Source organism: Leptonychotes weddellii, chromosome 6 (assembly GCF_054177405.1).
Source record: "Leptonychotes weddellii isolate Sample4059 chromosome 6, ASM5417740v2, whole genome shotgun sequence".
Lineage (NCBI taxonomy): Eukaryota > Metazoa > Chordata > Mammalia > Carnivora > Phocidae > Leptonychotes > Leptonychotes weddellii.
The window spans coordinates 44945581-44961314 of NC_138374.1; the positions used below are offsets into that span (position 1 = coordinate 44945581).

A 15734-nucleotide genomic window follows, 5' to 3' on the forward strand; every position below is an offset into this window, starting at 1 on the left:
CCCCACACGCATGTGCACACACACATGCCCCTCCACACACGCATGCGTGCACACACACGCACACATGCATGCACATGCACACACACCCCACACATGCACGTGCACACACACGCACACACATACATGTGCACACACACGCATGTGCGCACACACACATGCACCCCCCCACACACACACGCACACATGTCCTGCTGTAATCCAAAGGCCTGGACAAGGGGGTGCTGGGTACAAACCTCCCCGGGGCCTCACTTCAGAGCAAACACATTGTTTACCGCTGGTCACCAGAAGGAAGCATCTGTTGGACCCCCAGGGTCCAAATATCAATGTAATCTTAGCTCCCATTTCAACAATGTCCACTTTTTATGTGCTCCACTCACTTCTTCAGTCAGTATCTCCTGACTCCCTGCTATGTGATCAGCATGCTACCTGACCTCCCTAACCCCCCGTGGGTATAAGTGAAGGAGTCCTGCCTTGTGCCCTCGGGACGTGGCAGTCCAGGGGTAGAGAGTGTCCTAGGCAAGCAGAGACCAGGTGACATGGAGGAGCAGACCACGTGCCGGGGGGAGGTGGGTGGGAGTGGGGAGAATTCAGAACAAGGCATTCTCAAATTCAGGAGGAGAACGGGCTTGGTTGAATTCAGGAAAAAAGTTGCTCTCCAGAGATAAAAACATAAAGGAATTTTCCTCATGTTCTAGTTTACAAGGGGATTGGAAAGAAAACAAATGTTGGAGTCTGTGTTGTTTCCCTTGTGATTACTTCTCAGTCTCTCATTCAGAGGCACTGCTCCTTCACGTGGCCTGTCACCGAACTCCCAGGGAAACAGCTTTGGGGGAGGGAAGGTGGCACCTTTCTCTGTTTGATATGGAACCGGTTATTCCCCGTAATGAGGCTCGGAGAAACTGGAGGCTGCTCAGTACCTGGAACCAGGTGTCCTGTCTGAACACAATAACTCCCCGCTGGGCTGTGAGTGAGTGTGTGTCCCATCTTATAGGCCATATTCCCTACAAAATAGGCAGTCAGGTGACCCAGAGAAGATCCTATTCTGCCAAATGCACCAGTGCCATGCCATTATTTCTTAATTGCTGGCAAGTGCTGCCCCATTTTGCTGTGTGGAGGCCCATCAGAGGCCGTTGTGGAGTGGAGCCTGCTGTTGGCAACTGGCCTCCCTCTCGGGTCTGCTGACCACTGCCCAGCCCTTGGCAGGTGGTTCCACTGCAGAACGGGTTGCACTCCAGCCAGTGGGCTTGGTGGTGGGCACCCAAGGTCCCATTGTCCTGTTCGTCTCTGGAAAACCCAAGGACATGGAAGAGATAAAGTGAGGCTATCGGGGGACACTCACAAGCATCGGTCTGGAGAAGTTTCTTGACAGCAGTCCCTGTAGGTGGAGGTGAATTTTGTTAGCAAGGCTGTGGCTGGTGACAGCTCCTCAGGCAATAAACTCTTCTTTCATTTATGATTTGAAATTTCACTTAGTGTGAGAGTGCTTTAAGCTGTTTAGGTTTTTGGCTGAATTTAGATCGAGTAGGGAAATTAATGTTGTATGTTTAGAAAGGGCTGTCAGTTCCTTTTTTCCCTCCTTCCAATGAGTAGTGATGCCACATCTTCAAGAAATTCAGGAGGGTTTCAGCTGTGATTTCTGTCAAACTCCAAGTAGCTCAATGGACCTAGGATCTGGATGGAACCTGGTCAGTACTCACACGACCATAACAGGCTGAATGTCTTCTACAAACCTTTTCATGGTAATTATTCAGGAACAATGATGAAGGCCTCAACCGACCCATGACGATTTGCTGGAAACACATTTTTGCTTAGAACCACCCCAATATTTTGGGGTTTCAGAGTCAGGCAAAACCACATGTGAGACTTTGCCCCTGTCAGATGCGTAAGGGTACGAGGGATGGAGTGACTTTGGCACATTTTTCTCGATCATTTTATTTCTCTCTTCTAGAGGGAGCAAAAAGTCCACTGGTCATTGTCATCTCATTCCTCATGGAATTGCAAATGGACACTTGTCACCCTGCTTTATAATTATGCTATTTCGTGAGATGGTCCCACCTTCTCTTTAATCTGTTTTTCTTCCCATTGCCTTACAATATTATTTTTCTTCCTCTCTGTACTTCCTCTTCACCCATGACTAAATGTCCAGAGATCTCCACCCATTAAAACTTGCTTTCTTGAAAGAACCTGGTATGTGTGTGTAAACTTATGTTATAGTCAACATACTTCAAATGACAGTTAATTCCATAATTGGATACGAGACTTAAAATATAAAGAATTTCAATTCCTTGTGCTCTAATGATGCTGGTATTCCAGGGCCTAGAGGAATGTGGGCAAGCTGCCTACTTTCTCTCCATGTAAAACCGGTCCTGAGTTTGTCATCATAGTAATCTCAGACATTTGTGGCATATTTTATGGTTTTAAAAGAGCTTGACATCCATTATCACATTTAATCCTCATTTGACCATCTGTGCATGCTAACATCCCAGTGTGACTTCAGACTGGGAGTCTACGCGCTCTCAGACAGAGCAGCTCTGGTGGGTACAACTCGTGGTCACTTGGCAGGCAGTGAACTAAGGACAGAATGGCCAACTGTCACTTTCTCTTTAAATAGAGCTACACCCCACTGAGCCAAACTGTGGTTCCTCACAGTAGGCCTTCTAGAAGGACTGGTGTTCTCTAAAGTGGATCTGATTTTATGGAGAGAAACACTCAGCCCAGCCATCTCTGAACACTGAAAGAAAATGGTACAGGGCACTCATTTTTGATTTGAGTGTAAATGTCTTGAAGCTTTTCAAGGAAAGAACAGTTTGTATCTTAGAAAAGTGTCACTTCTGATGACTTAACTATTCATGGATTTTTTATTTTCCAAACAGATTCTAGAAAAAGAGGTCTTTGTTTGGGACCTGGAAGCCAAGTCCCAGTGGCCCAGTGGTAATGCAAGTTCATTGAGCTTTCTCACTAAAAATCCTCACACACTTGGGCAGTAGTGTTAAAGTGTTTTCTCTGAAATGAACTTTGTTCCTTATGGTGGCTTCCTCAAAGTTATATGTATAGGGAGGGCTGGAACTGGGACTGGAATTGACCTCTCCTGGTTTCCCAGGAGAGCGTATTTTCACATTCCTTCTTCTTCTTTTTTTTTTTTAAGATTTTATTTATTTATTTGAGAGAGAGAATGAGATAGAGAGAGAGCATGAGAGGGGGGAGGGTCAGAGGGAGAAGCAGACTCCCTGCTGAGCAGGGAGCCCGATGCAGGACTCGATCCTGGGACTCCAGGATCATGACCTGAGCCGAAGGCAGTCGCTTAACCAACTGAGCCACCCAGGCGCCCTCACATTCCTTCTTCTTGAGATGAGGAGTGGTCCAGTGGCCGATCAAAGGGAGATCCTGGTCCTGCTACACCAGCTTTATCAGGCCTCATTCTCCAGATCCACGGTTTGCCTCTAGACTCCTGTGCAGCGAGGCTGGCATTTTCCACTGGACCCAAATGTCCCTCAAATGAAGGACAGAGTTGCCAGAAACAGAGGATTTGAGTTCCTGATGAAATTTCCTCTCTTCATTTCATGCACACAGATGTTCCTCCTAGCCTTTGGTACATCCCTCCCTGCTCCCTGCCCCACAGTTGGTGAAGATATGATGGCCCATAAAAGGAGGCCATATGGAAGCCTGAGAAATGAAACAAACTTGACTTTCCCACGTAATAACATGTAAAATATGTCTAAGGAACTCAAACCAGATGGGAACATGGGGGACCCAAGGCCCAAAAGCCTGGACTTCATACCTTCAAAAACCTGGCACCTGGGGATATGAGAGATTCTCTGGAAAAGGCTTTGTTTGTTTGCTTGCTTGCTTGAAAGTACCATGAAGGTTATGTGACCTTCAAACCTCCTTTCACACTCAGTGATCTACTTGTTCATTACTTAGATCTCATTTCTCCTTATTCTTCGCAGATGATATAAAGGCAAATGAGTATCTCTCCACTGAGACTGGTGTATTCTCTGCGGTGCCAGTAAAGGAGGAAGGTGGCCTTTGCGAGCCGGTGAAGAGTAGGGAGAGAAACAGGGTAAAGGGCAAGGCCATCCGCTGGAATCAAGCCTTTGATGTGAGAAGGTCTCTGATACTCAGCTTGACAGAAATTACCATCCACGATGGCCCACACATCAAACTTTTTAACCATGCTCTCATTAGGGAGGACACAGTCTTCTCTCCCAGGAGTCACTGCTGGCTTAGGACCTGTGAGACTGTCACAGGACTTTGAGGAAGGGATTTCACAAGAGTGGTATTTCTGCAAGCAGAGGAAGGACCCATTGGACTTGTTCTTTGTTTCCATAATAGCGTCTTCCATTTCTTCTAGTAGGTACAACTGTAGTGTGTTGTCCTGACAGTGAAGGGAAGCCTTCTGGGTACTCCTGGTGCTTGCGGGTATCTGGAGAGAAACAGTCATTTCAGGGCCATAAAGTCTTGGCATCCGAGGGGGCCTAGCACAGCTCTCTGATTCAAGCACAAATGCAAAGCAAGCGGTCTTTCTGTTATGACCTGGGAAAACACTTACTGAGTTTTTGGGACAAAGACCTTGCATTTTGGGAGGTAGCTTTCTCCATTTATTAGACAAATTACATCCTTAGAAAGTTCCTTTATAAAACAAGCCAAAAAACTGCTTTCTTATAACGTGTACCAGTCAGTCCTAATTCTGGCCCCTGGAACAAAGCAAGACAATCCCTCTTCAGCACCTGAGGTATTCAGAGGTTGTCACCATCCCGTCTCTGTGAGGCTGTGGCCCTTCTGCAGGCCAAACACTGCTGGCTCTCTTAACTGTTTCTCTAAAGATGTTTTCCAGAACCCCCATCTCTCCTTGTGCTTGTCATTTTTCTCTGGAAGTTATTCAATTTATCAGTTTCCCTCTTTAAATCTGACTGTTACAACTGGATCAAGTACTCTGGAACTAGCCTGACCAGTTCACAACAGAATGAAACATTCATTTCCCTTGATCTGGAGACCATTTCTAACAAGCAAGCATTGGCTTTCTCTGTAATCTGTCACACGGTTGGCCTCTTTTTGGGATTTGAGTTACCCACACACTTAAGTTTTTTTTTCTTCTTTCCCCTCAGCTCTACTGCCAAGTTAGGTCTTCTCATTTTGAATTTATACAGTTGATTTTTTTTTTTTTGAACCTAAATGCTGTGCTTGACATTAAGTCCTTTAAAATCTTTCCTGGTTGGTTTTCTGCCCATTTTTTCAACCCTGGAGAAGTTTTTGAATCTTGATTCCTTCATCCAACATATGATCTCTGACTCTCTGCTTCATGCCACTTAAAACTAATCGGAAGAGCATGTCTGGGTCCTTATCTTGGGGTGTGACCTAACTGTTGAATAGGATCAGTCCATCTGCAAGATGTTGTAATATGTCTACACTGTGATTTGCCTGATGATTTAGGTCAGTGCTTCTCAAAGTGTGGTCCCTGGATCAGCAGCTCAGCAGCACCTCGAACTTATTAGAAATGCGAATTCTCCAGCCTCGCCCTGCACCTTACCAGATCAGAAACTCTGAAGGAGGGGCCGGCAATATGTCTATCAACCCACGAGGTGATTCTGAGGCCCACTCAGACTTGGGGGCCACTGACCTGGAGTTTCGGGGATGCAAATAAAAAAGGATTCTAAAACACACAGGCATCTGACAGTCTTGAGTCTGTTTGAGGAGCCAATTTATGAACAACCTAGCCAGACATCCTAGTAGCATGGGCCGATGTGTCTGTCATAAGAGGAAATTCCCTGTGGACTCTGGCTACGTGACAAACCCGAGGGGAAGACCTGGGTTTGGGAGGCGCAGAAGCAATGTTCTGGAGAGGCCACTGAAGACTGAAGTCTGCTGAATAGGAGAGTCGAATGAAACAGCAAACAGCAGGCTCAGGCGAGAGAAAGAAAGGATGAGTCTGAATGCCTCGGAGCAGTTGGGCAATGCTGCATTTCCCAGAGGAGATTTACAATAATTGAACATTTAGCAACCTAAGGTCTCATACCTTGCTTTCGCTTCCACAGGCCCATCTGCTAAACATCCCGAGCTGGAATTGGAAAGAGGGGGATGATGCAATCTGCCTCGCAGAGCTGAAGCTGGGGTTCATAGCCCAGAGCTGCCTGGCTCAAGGCCTCTCCACCATGCTCGCCAACCTCTTCTCCATGAGGTCATTCATAAAGGTAACGTCTTGTCCTATTAGAGCCCATTAGCCTCGGATTCGGTTTGTCGTGGGGTTGAGTAGAGAGCATAGCTTAAACTCAAAACAGATCGACGGGCTTTAACCACTTTGGTTAAGGAGAAATTCCTTGTTACAGATTTGGGCACAAGGCCAACTTCTTCCAAAATTATGTTTTTATTTTTATTTGGCACATCCACGGCCATTAAATGATTGTTCAAAGCACAATCCTCTTTTTTTTTTAGATAAACCACATGTTTATCTATCAACAAAGCCTCCGCTGTTAAAACAAAAATATGATTTATATACATTCCATATGGCACCAGAGCGCCTAAAGAAAAGAATTATCATTTTGCTTTTTTACATCAAGTGGCTGGTAGACCTCTCACTGTGTGGATAAATGCAGACCATGTGTTTGTGCTGAAGCCCAAACCCCAACAACATAATTCATTTATTTATTTCTGCACAATCAAGGAGGCCAGCAGGGCTGACATGCCATGGTTATTTGAATGGAGAGTGAAACGAGGGACCGAACCCTCAGCAGTGGCGCCCCGTACGCCGTGAGACAGGCGGTCTGGCTCTGCTCGCCTCCTCATCAGCCGGCTCAACCCACAGAGCTGACTGGGCAGCCCCCCCAGTGTCTCCAGAGTGGCCCCTGCCTGCTGGACCAACCCGGGCAATGAAAGACCCAACTCTGTCCTCACAGGCCAGGCCGGGACAGTGGCCAGCCCAGGCCAGGCCCATTTCTGGGACATTGGGTCGAGGGCCCAGGCACCTTCCTAAGAGGGCTTTTGGAGCACATTGGATAATGATAACACCAGTCCTCATCCTTGGATTGTTCTTAGCCTAGACCATCAAGGAGGCAGACCAGGACAGTAAAACCTGCCCAGTTTGGGCCTTTCTGACTTGGCACTGGTGGCCATTAGCTCAGGATTTGGACTTGCATTTCCCCTTCCTGCATGAGTAGGGATGGAGGTGGGAAATTTGGAGTTACCAGGAGGTCCCACGAAGGGGGCTAGAAGCGCTGCAATCCAAGGTGTGAGACCTCTAGCCCTTGGCTGCCATTACCGCTGTATGTAGCACTGGTGGTCAGTTGTCCGGGGGAGTCGAGGCGATGGCCCTGGAGTCAGTGGGAAGGACGGGTGGGAAGAGTGTGGCTGCAGGTGATGGACCGACTCCATGCGCGTGCTCGCCCTGGGCATCCCCAGCCGTGTGATTAGAGCAGGGCTTTTCTCTCGGCCCTTAACCCTCTGTACCCACCTAATTTACAGTACTTAGGCAATTCATAGATAATAATCCTTTATGTAAAAGGACAAATTGTTTTGGAGTCCCTTCTATCACTTTAGCAAAGGATGCCTTGATCAAAAAATTCCTTCAGCTCACTATGTACCCAAAGACCTCAACTCCACAGAACTCCAGGCTCAGACCCAGCTCACAAATAAGGACACTGTGTGGCTTTTTGGGTTTTTTTTTTTAATGGCTTCTTTAATCCAGGCTGCTGTTCCCCTGCCTGGATGAAACTGAATGCAGGCAAAATGGAGTTGTCAGGGGGGTCTGTGTGGCAGGACTGAGAGGCATGCCCCAAAGCCAGATGTAGCCTGTGTCTCCAATGGCTCTTGTGTTCAACACAAGGAACCCAGACCCCAGGATAAAGGACTGTCACCAAGAGAGCTCTTCTGGCTCATTCAACCAAGCTCTGGGGGTTTCCTCCAGCAGGGAGTTATCCACAGGCCCAGGCACAGGGTCTGAGACCTGGGCTCTGCTTCCTTGTGTTGATGTAACACGGTCTTGGCAGGGCCCTACCACACATGGGGCACTTGACATGCGTATGTTTTGATTTTGTGGTGCCTGCATGGAACGAGAGCTGCCTGTCAGGAAAATTAATAAAATGGATGTGACGCTGATTCCTCAGTGTTATTACCAGCAGGGAGAAAGAACTTCTGTCCAACTTTGCTCAAGACCCCAGAGGGCCTCACCTCTGGAGCCAAGGACGTCCCCTCCAGCCCAACGAATCCCACTGCCAAGTTCCTATTTAGGAAGAGCCTGTGGAAGAGGCCTGGCGGGGCCCTGGTGTAACTGAAAACACATTTTCCTCCTAGGGTTATGTTACTGTGTTATTTCTGCCCGGGGCCGGCTCCTCCGTGTTCAGAGGTAGCTCTCTGCACATGGCCTCTTGACATTCAGGTGGTCTTTGTGTTGGAATTTGCTAAGGCACGTGACCTGGAAATAGCAAGATTTCCCTGCATCTATTGTTTTCATTTAAAATAAGGACAGCTTGAAGCATGTGTTTCCCATTCGGCGGCGTCATCCTGGTGCACTGACCCTCCAGATCCCTGATCCTTGTCTCCTGGAGGTCATAATAAACACCCTGATGATGCTCTCCTCAGCATGTTTTATATATTATCGCCCATTCCAGAGGTCACAGAGCCTTCACTTATTTTTATTGGTTGGGGGGCAGATGGAAAAGGGAATCTAGAAACGGATGATTGTTGACAGAAATTGCTTCCTTCCCCAGTGTCACCCATGTCCTCTGGCAGAGAACTCATTAGCACTTCCACAGGGACAGGTGGGCCTTGAGGATGGAGGGAGGTGGGATGAGGCTTTGGCAGATTTCATCCCTTGAGAACACTTAGCGTTTCTGGAAGCCAGAGGTGGAGTGTGAGCTCAGCCTCTCCCTTGCCCTGGGCAGGTACAGCGTCTGTTTCTTGGTTCTGCAGAATACATTGTACTCTGTATATATATATCACAGGCAGAAGCACAGTGGCTGCCCACCGGGCCTTTAGGGTCCATGAGACCAAAAGCCAAGGCTGAAAGTGAGGACAACAAAACTCAGCAAGAGAGAGGGGCTCCTGCTATGCAGGGGTTCCAAGATACCCAGCCCAATGGTACCAGGAAAATATGGGGAGCACTTGTGTATCCCCCGGGCAATATTACTTTCAAAGTCCCTTACCCTCAGGCCTCATTGCTCCCCTGAAAGCTTAGCTCCCATGTTGGCTGTGTCACCTCTGAATTTTTCTAAACTTTTGGAGCATCTATATTTTTAGCCCACGTCTTTGGGGGTAACGAATTCAAGTGTGCTAACTACTGTTAAAGACTTTTTCCTGGCTATTCGTCTTTAATTTGTTCCGCTTAACCTTCATGGCATGCCCTCTGCAATTTCTGGTGTGCTGGGATTTAACAAATCCATGCTAACCCAATAGCCAATAACTTCATGAAAGAGGCACAAGTTGGCCACTCAGGGGTCATATATAAAGATGTGACTTGTCTACATCTACACTGCCAACCAGGTCTGGAACATCCTGTGTATTTACCACTATCTGATCTCCTACCACCCGCTTGTCAGGTTCAAGTGAGAATCTTCCTGAGGTCTTCTGTAAAGACCCAGACCATGAACTTATTTATTTAGCCTATCTGCCATTGCCTCGCCCCTGAGTCCCTGAATAAGTGGCTACACTTATCCTTCACTTGGCTTCCTCCCTTGGATGTATTTTAAGATCCACTGATGTTTTTGTTTCCTCTTGGTTTTAGAGTTTTAGCATGTAATACTTAAATTTCTCTGCAGCGTATGTGGTTTCAGGTTGGGGCTTGACGTGCCGTCTTTGTGAATTGTGCTATTATTCTTACTAGGATTAGCTGTCCTTGGACATGATAAATTGTGTGTGTGGGTGTTGTGTATAATTTAGAGAGTGATTAACTCTTAACATTTTTTTTTCAGTCTGTACTGAGTCTTCAAAATTTAGCAGATTTAAATTATTCTCAGGATTGCCGACTATTTTAACTCTGCTAAGCTACCGTTTATGTATGTGTGTGTACACACACGCGCACACACACATCCTAGAACATGGCAAGTACTCGGCAATTATTTCTTGTGGGTGAAATGTTACTTGATATCGATCACAACATGGTCTTCTCTGTTACCTTTTCTATTTCCGAATGAGGAAGCCATAGGAAAATCAGGTCCGTGTTATTCAGAGTGTATCTTGGCTGAGGTGGACTTTGCTGGACATGAAGACCATTATTGATATTACCGCATTAAGATAAACTTTCAACAATACATAGTCCTAGCACTACTTATAGGCAAGGGAATCATTTTAATACCTTTCTTTTGGGTTATGTTTATGTGCATCTGTGTGTTTTTTGTATGCATGTATAAAAACAGTATGGTTTAGGAGCTAGAAATATAAATCAGGACCCTAATAACAGCTGAACTATCCTGGGTTCTAACTCTGTGCCAAGTCCTATGCTAAGTGCTTTATAGACATCAGTCATTTAATTCTCACAGGGACTGTACCCACCACTGGCACTATTATTATACCCACTTTAGAGTGGCAGATACTGTGTGTTATGAGAAGTACAGCAACCTGCATGAGGACAAAATGCCTGGAATTGACAAACTCATGTGTCAAACCAAGCAAACTGGTTCCAGGCCTTTGAGTACACCAGGAGGAAATTTGGTAGAGTCACCTGGGTGGCTCTGTTGGTTAAATGTCTGCCTTCGGCTCGGGTCATTGATCCTAGGGTCCTACTATTGAGCCCCACGTTGGGATTCTTGCTTATGGAGTCTCCTTCTCCCTCTTCCTCTGCCCCTCTGCCCTGCTCGTTCTCTTTCTGGCTCTCTCTCTCTCTCTCAAATAAATAAATAAAATATTTTTAAAAAGAGGAAATACGGCAAATGGTAAGGGGGAACCTTAGCTAGTGCCAGAATCTTAGCTTTCTGTAGTTAGACATGGTTTCTTTGATAGAGATTCCCTGGGCACCTACTGTATTCCAGACAGGGTGCTAATCACACTGTCATCCTCATGGCTAGGAGGCACTCATAAGCTTTAGGAAACTTCTGTCATGACTGGAATGTGTGGGCACACTTTTGCAAGACCCATTCTCTGGGTCTTGTTGGCCTTTCTCTCTGGCCAGCTCTATAAGGGCAGAAGTCACTGCATCAAGACATGTGAACCTATGCTGGGATGAGTCAGGGTAGGGAAATGACCAGGCTTTCCAGAAGAAAATAACATTATTTGCTGCTGTGTTCAGGGGGTAAAGCTAATTGGCTTCAGTAGGTGCTTCTGAGAGAAAATAAACAGTTCTTATTGCCTGATGGGTGTAAGCTCTGCAGACCTGAGGTGTTCATCCAGGTGAGGGAGACATACTAGAAACAGGGCTCAACCCTGTGTAGAGTGGGAGAGAGGTGGGCGGCAGGATCTCTGAAAGGGGGCCAGGGCTGCAACTGATAAGTCTGGGGTCAAGGGGGCTTTCTGTTTCTAGGAGGGGATGCTGATGGTGCCAGAGCAGAGGGTTTCTCTGGCAGAGTAAATCCACATAGCGTAAGTTAGATAGTGAGAGGCAAACTGTTGCTTATTCCGTACCCACAGGTGATGTCATCCTGATCAGAATGGTGTCATGAGAGTGGATTTCTGCAGATACAATACAAATATATTCACTTGCCATAATCTTGTTTATTCTCATAAGTCCTAGATATATAGAGAGGATTCCCAAACTTATATCTCCATCCAGAACCTCTCCCCGGACCCAATATCATCTATCTAACTGCCACTCAACATCTCTATTTGAGTGTCTCATTCATCTGAGACCTGACATATCCAGAATTGAATTCCTGTCCTTTGTCCAGAAACCTGGTCTCTCCCATTGCACTACTGGTGATGCTGTTCTTCCCATTGCTCAGATCTTCCCTAGCTTCTTTCTTTTTCTCATGCACCATGTTCAGTCTAGCGGCAAATCCTCTCGGTTTGACTTTCCAAATATGGCCAGGATCTGAGCGCTTCTTACCACTTCTGCTCTTCCTGTCAGATCCAAACCACCATCGTCTGCCTCCTCGAGCATTACACCAGTCTCCTAACTGGCCTCCCTGCTCCGCTTTTATCTCTCTCCCACTCCAGTCTGTCCTCAGTAAAGCATCCAGAACAATCCTTCGCAAGCATGAACCAGATCTTGTCACCCCTCTGCATCAATCTCTCCATGGCGTCCTATCGCACCAGATTAAAGTTCTTACAAAGGTCTATAGGTCCTAAGCAATCCTCACTGGCCTCATCTCATAAGTGCTCTTCTGCTCCTTGCCGTCAGCCACACCCCCTTTGGCTAATCTTCGGGGTTACACACTTGCTATTCCTCCAGCTGAAACACTCTTCCCTAGTAGCTTCATGGTTTCCCACTATCAGATCCTCCATGTCTTTGCTTAGTGTTAATTTCTCGGTGAGGCCCTTCTCTAAAACATTAGAATTGCATTTTTAAAAGGACTTAAAAACAAATTTTTAATTGAAGTATAATATACAAACATAAAAGTGTGCATCTAATAAATGGGCAGGTTATTAAATCTTCAGAAACTCAGAACTCCCTTTTAACCAGGACCCAGATTAAGAAGCCATACGTTATCAGTACCTCAGGAGCCCATTTATTTAAGTATCAGTGTATGTGTGGGTCTGTTTCTGGGCTCTCTTGGGGAGAATTGACATCTTCACAATGTTGAGTTCTCCAGTCTAATGTGGCATATCTCTAATAAAGAGATGCTTTGCCATTCAGCAGTTTTCCTGGCAAATGCAGGAGAGTTAAGAAGCAGCAACTAAGCTCATACATTTCTCTGGGGCTTCCCAGGGTCCCCACAGGGAGGAGATGTCTCACTTCACCACATTCTCCAGTAAGGATTTAGACGTTCTCCTTGACTTCATGGGGTGAAGAAAGTTTCCATACATAAACACAGCAGAATAACATTTTCAAGATTTACATCACTCTCCCGCTCCACAACCCGTGTATCTATGTCCTCATCTATGTTCCTGGCTTTGTTTTACTACGTGGCTTCATGGCCTCGTTTATTGCCTCCTTTCTCTGAGACAGTGTCAACACTGACTCGCCAGTGCCTGGAGCAGCACCCGATGCACAGTAGGTCCTCAATAAATGCCTGTTGAATAAATAAATGAATAAATTGGTCTCAGTCTCGCCTGGCCAGCCTTGATTACATAGACAGCTGGGTGGGGCTAGGACCGCAATTACAATTTGGGGTGATTTCGATGCTGAAAACTTCTTCCATTGCTACTGTAGGTAGTTCCCATGCCAAATTAAAGAGTTTGGCCTCCACGTGGAAACTTGAAATACAGAGCTTGGCGAGGATGCATGGGGGCTGGTTACATTTGGTTATAAACTATTTCGACTGCCAGAAAATCCAGTCAGTGTGTTGTTTAAATTCACAAATCAAAATAAACACCCATACACCGAAATGAATTTGCTAAGCCTCAGTATCCCATTTGGGTCAACATCACTGTGCCTCTTCTTTTTTCCTCCGTGACTCTCATCAGATCAGCGGCTCTGCCTGCCTTCCCCAGTGCCATTCACCCTGCTCCAGATGATGATCGCCCACCTGAAAGAGCAACTTCCCCGAAAATGATTTCAAATGAAGAGAGAATTAATCCATGAACTATTAACAGGGATTTTGTTCCCCTCTGGCCCTGGTAATTTCTAGAACATTGAATTAAAGAGTTCTTAGACCTTTACAAATTCTCAAGGCAAACATTATTAGCAAAGAGAAGCCCATACAGCATGTTAGAAGATTGCCAGAAAATGTCAATGGAATTTCTGAATAAAATAAAAAGGCTTATGCTCCCTCCTCCGCATTTTCTCCCCTTTTCCATCCCTCCCTCCCCCTAACATGATTAGAAAGTCATTTCATGTGTCTTATATGTTTGGTCAATCAAAGGCAAACGTACATGATTGATGGTGACAGGGAACACATTTAACTCATTACTCTTTACTTTGCAGCAAAATGATTTGTGTAAACTGTCTGCCTAGCATTAAAGGTAAAACAAACTTAGAAACCCCAAAATGTTAAATTTTTGTCTAATATTTTCCTTTTGGTTTTATAGCCGTAATTACATATGGATTCTTTTATTTGGCTTTTGGCACAGACTGAACAAAAGGGGAAGGCAGCACCAAAAAATTACATAATGTACAGACAGAGCCCCATGCCCATATATAGGAGCTGCAGTGGCCAGGACTTATTATGAACACTGGCAGAAGATGCCACTCACCCTGGCCCTTATCAGCTGGCAGGATATTGTCAATAATGTGAAATAAGGCTCTTTTGACCAAGTCACAAACATAAAAAGGATCTCTTTTGGAGATTATCAGCCTTTAATTAATTGCACGCATTTCTGAGTACACCTGGGCATTCACAGGCTGCGTCCTCCTGGCCTCCCCCACTTTCAGTGTTCTAATCACCAGCCTTGGTAATTCCCTCATGCTCTCACTGTGCATTCATATCCTCCCCATGCCCCTAGCTCCTGACAACCATTGATCTGTTCTCTGTCACCACACACTGTTGGTGATTTTTCAGGCAAAAGTCTCAAAATGCTATTAAACCATTAGGAATAAATCTCAGATTCCTTGTTAAATCTTTTGGTAATCATTGCCCTCCAGTGATACCAAGTATAAATTGATGCCCAGGACAAGGAGGAGGAACCTATGCTCTACATATCTAGGGGATGCAAAGCAAAGAAGCACCATTAATTTGATACAGTGACTATTTTGTTAAGAACTTTAAGATTATAATAGTATCCTAAGTTTGCATAACACTTTACAGTTTATAAGATATGCAGTTTTACTTAAATTACTTTTTATTTGGCCAGATACACAAGCATTTTATTGGATATCATTTGGCAAATGTGCCTGATGCAAAGGAGCTGGCATTTCGGACCCTTCCTCACGTGTAGAGGAGGAAGAAATAGGAAAAGCGGAAGCAGGAGGATGACTGACTTCTAGTTGTGCAGCTGGATGGAATATGGTAAAGCAAGGGCCAGAACTCCACTAGATCATTGGGTTCTCAGCTCAGTGCTTTCCCTGCTATTACACGTTGCTTCCCTGAGAGAAATGTCTTGATAGAGACATCGCTTGGTTTTGTATTCAAATCAATACCTTCTAAGGAGAGAAATCACCTTGCAATATTTGTAAAAGTAGTATCCTCAGTTTCCCCAACCATGCCAAACTACATGATATAAAAATGAAGACATTTTGCGAAGGGAGGAAATGGGGTCTGCCCCATTCCCTCCATGGTGCGTTGGCCTTTTTCAGACCAAGGTAGTACTGTCCTCCCTAGACCTTAATGCCTTGTTATATGAGAGACTTTATTGCCCAAGTGCTGTGGCTGAGCAGGGGAGGAAGAGGATGACCGGTTTGTTGAGCGAGGAACGAGTGGGTCAGCATGCAGTGTGGTGATTTCCAGCACAGAGGTGGTATCAGTAAAGAGGGTGTGAGGTCCAGAAGGGTTAAAAGTACTGATCAAAGGAAGAAAGGAAAATTTCTAAGGGGAAAAAGTATAGTTAATCCTAAGGAGCCTCGAAGGCTCCTTCTGATCAAAGTAAAAGTATTTAAGTAACTCAAACCATTTGGGCACAGGGATGGGGCTCTGAATTGATGTCCTTGAGATTGGTACATAAATCCACCTGCATTTACCTAGCCTTTCTTCTGACCATTTTCCATTACAGGAAAATGCTTATTAAAGTACGTGGTCCCACTAAGATTTAGAAGTAATTTTTATTTTTTATTTTTTATT

At 45.5% G+C, this 15734-nt stretch overlaps 1 protein-coding gene across 17 annotated transcripts in view; it reads left to right on the plus strand.

The window, feature by feature from the left end:
• The window catches only part of KCNMA1 (potassium calcium-activated channel subfamily M alpha 1), a 712149-nt gene that overhangs the window by 509381 nt on the left and 187034 nt on the right, over positions 1 to 15734 (plus strand). For all 17 annotated transcript variants that reach the window (XM_081824040.1, XM_081824024.1, XM_081824023.1 and 14 more), the window contains exon 14: positions 6033 to 6188. In XM_081824040.1, the coding sequence (XP_081680166.1) occupies positions 6033 to 6188 (156 nt within the window). The remainder of the gene's footprint in view (positions 1 to 6032; positions 6189 to 15734) is intronic.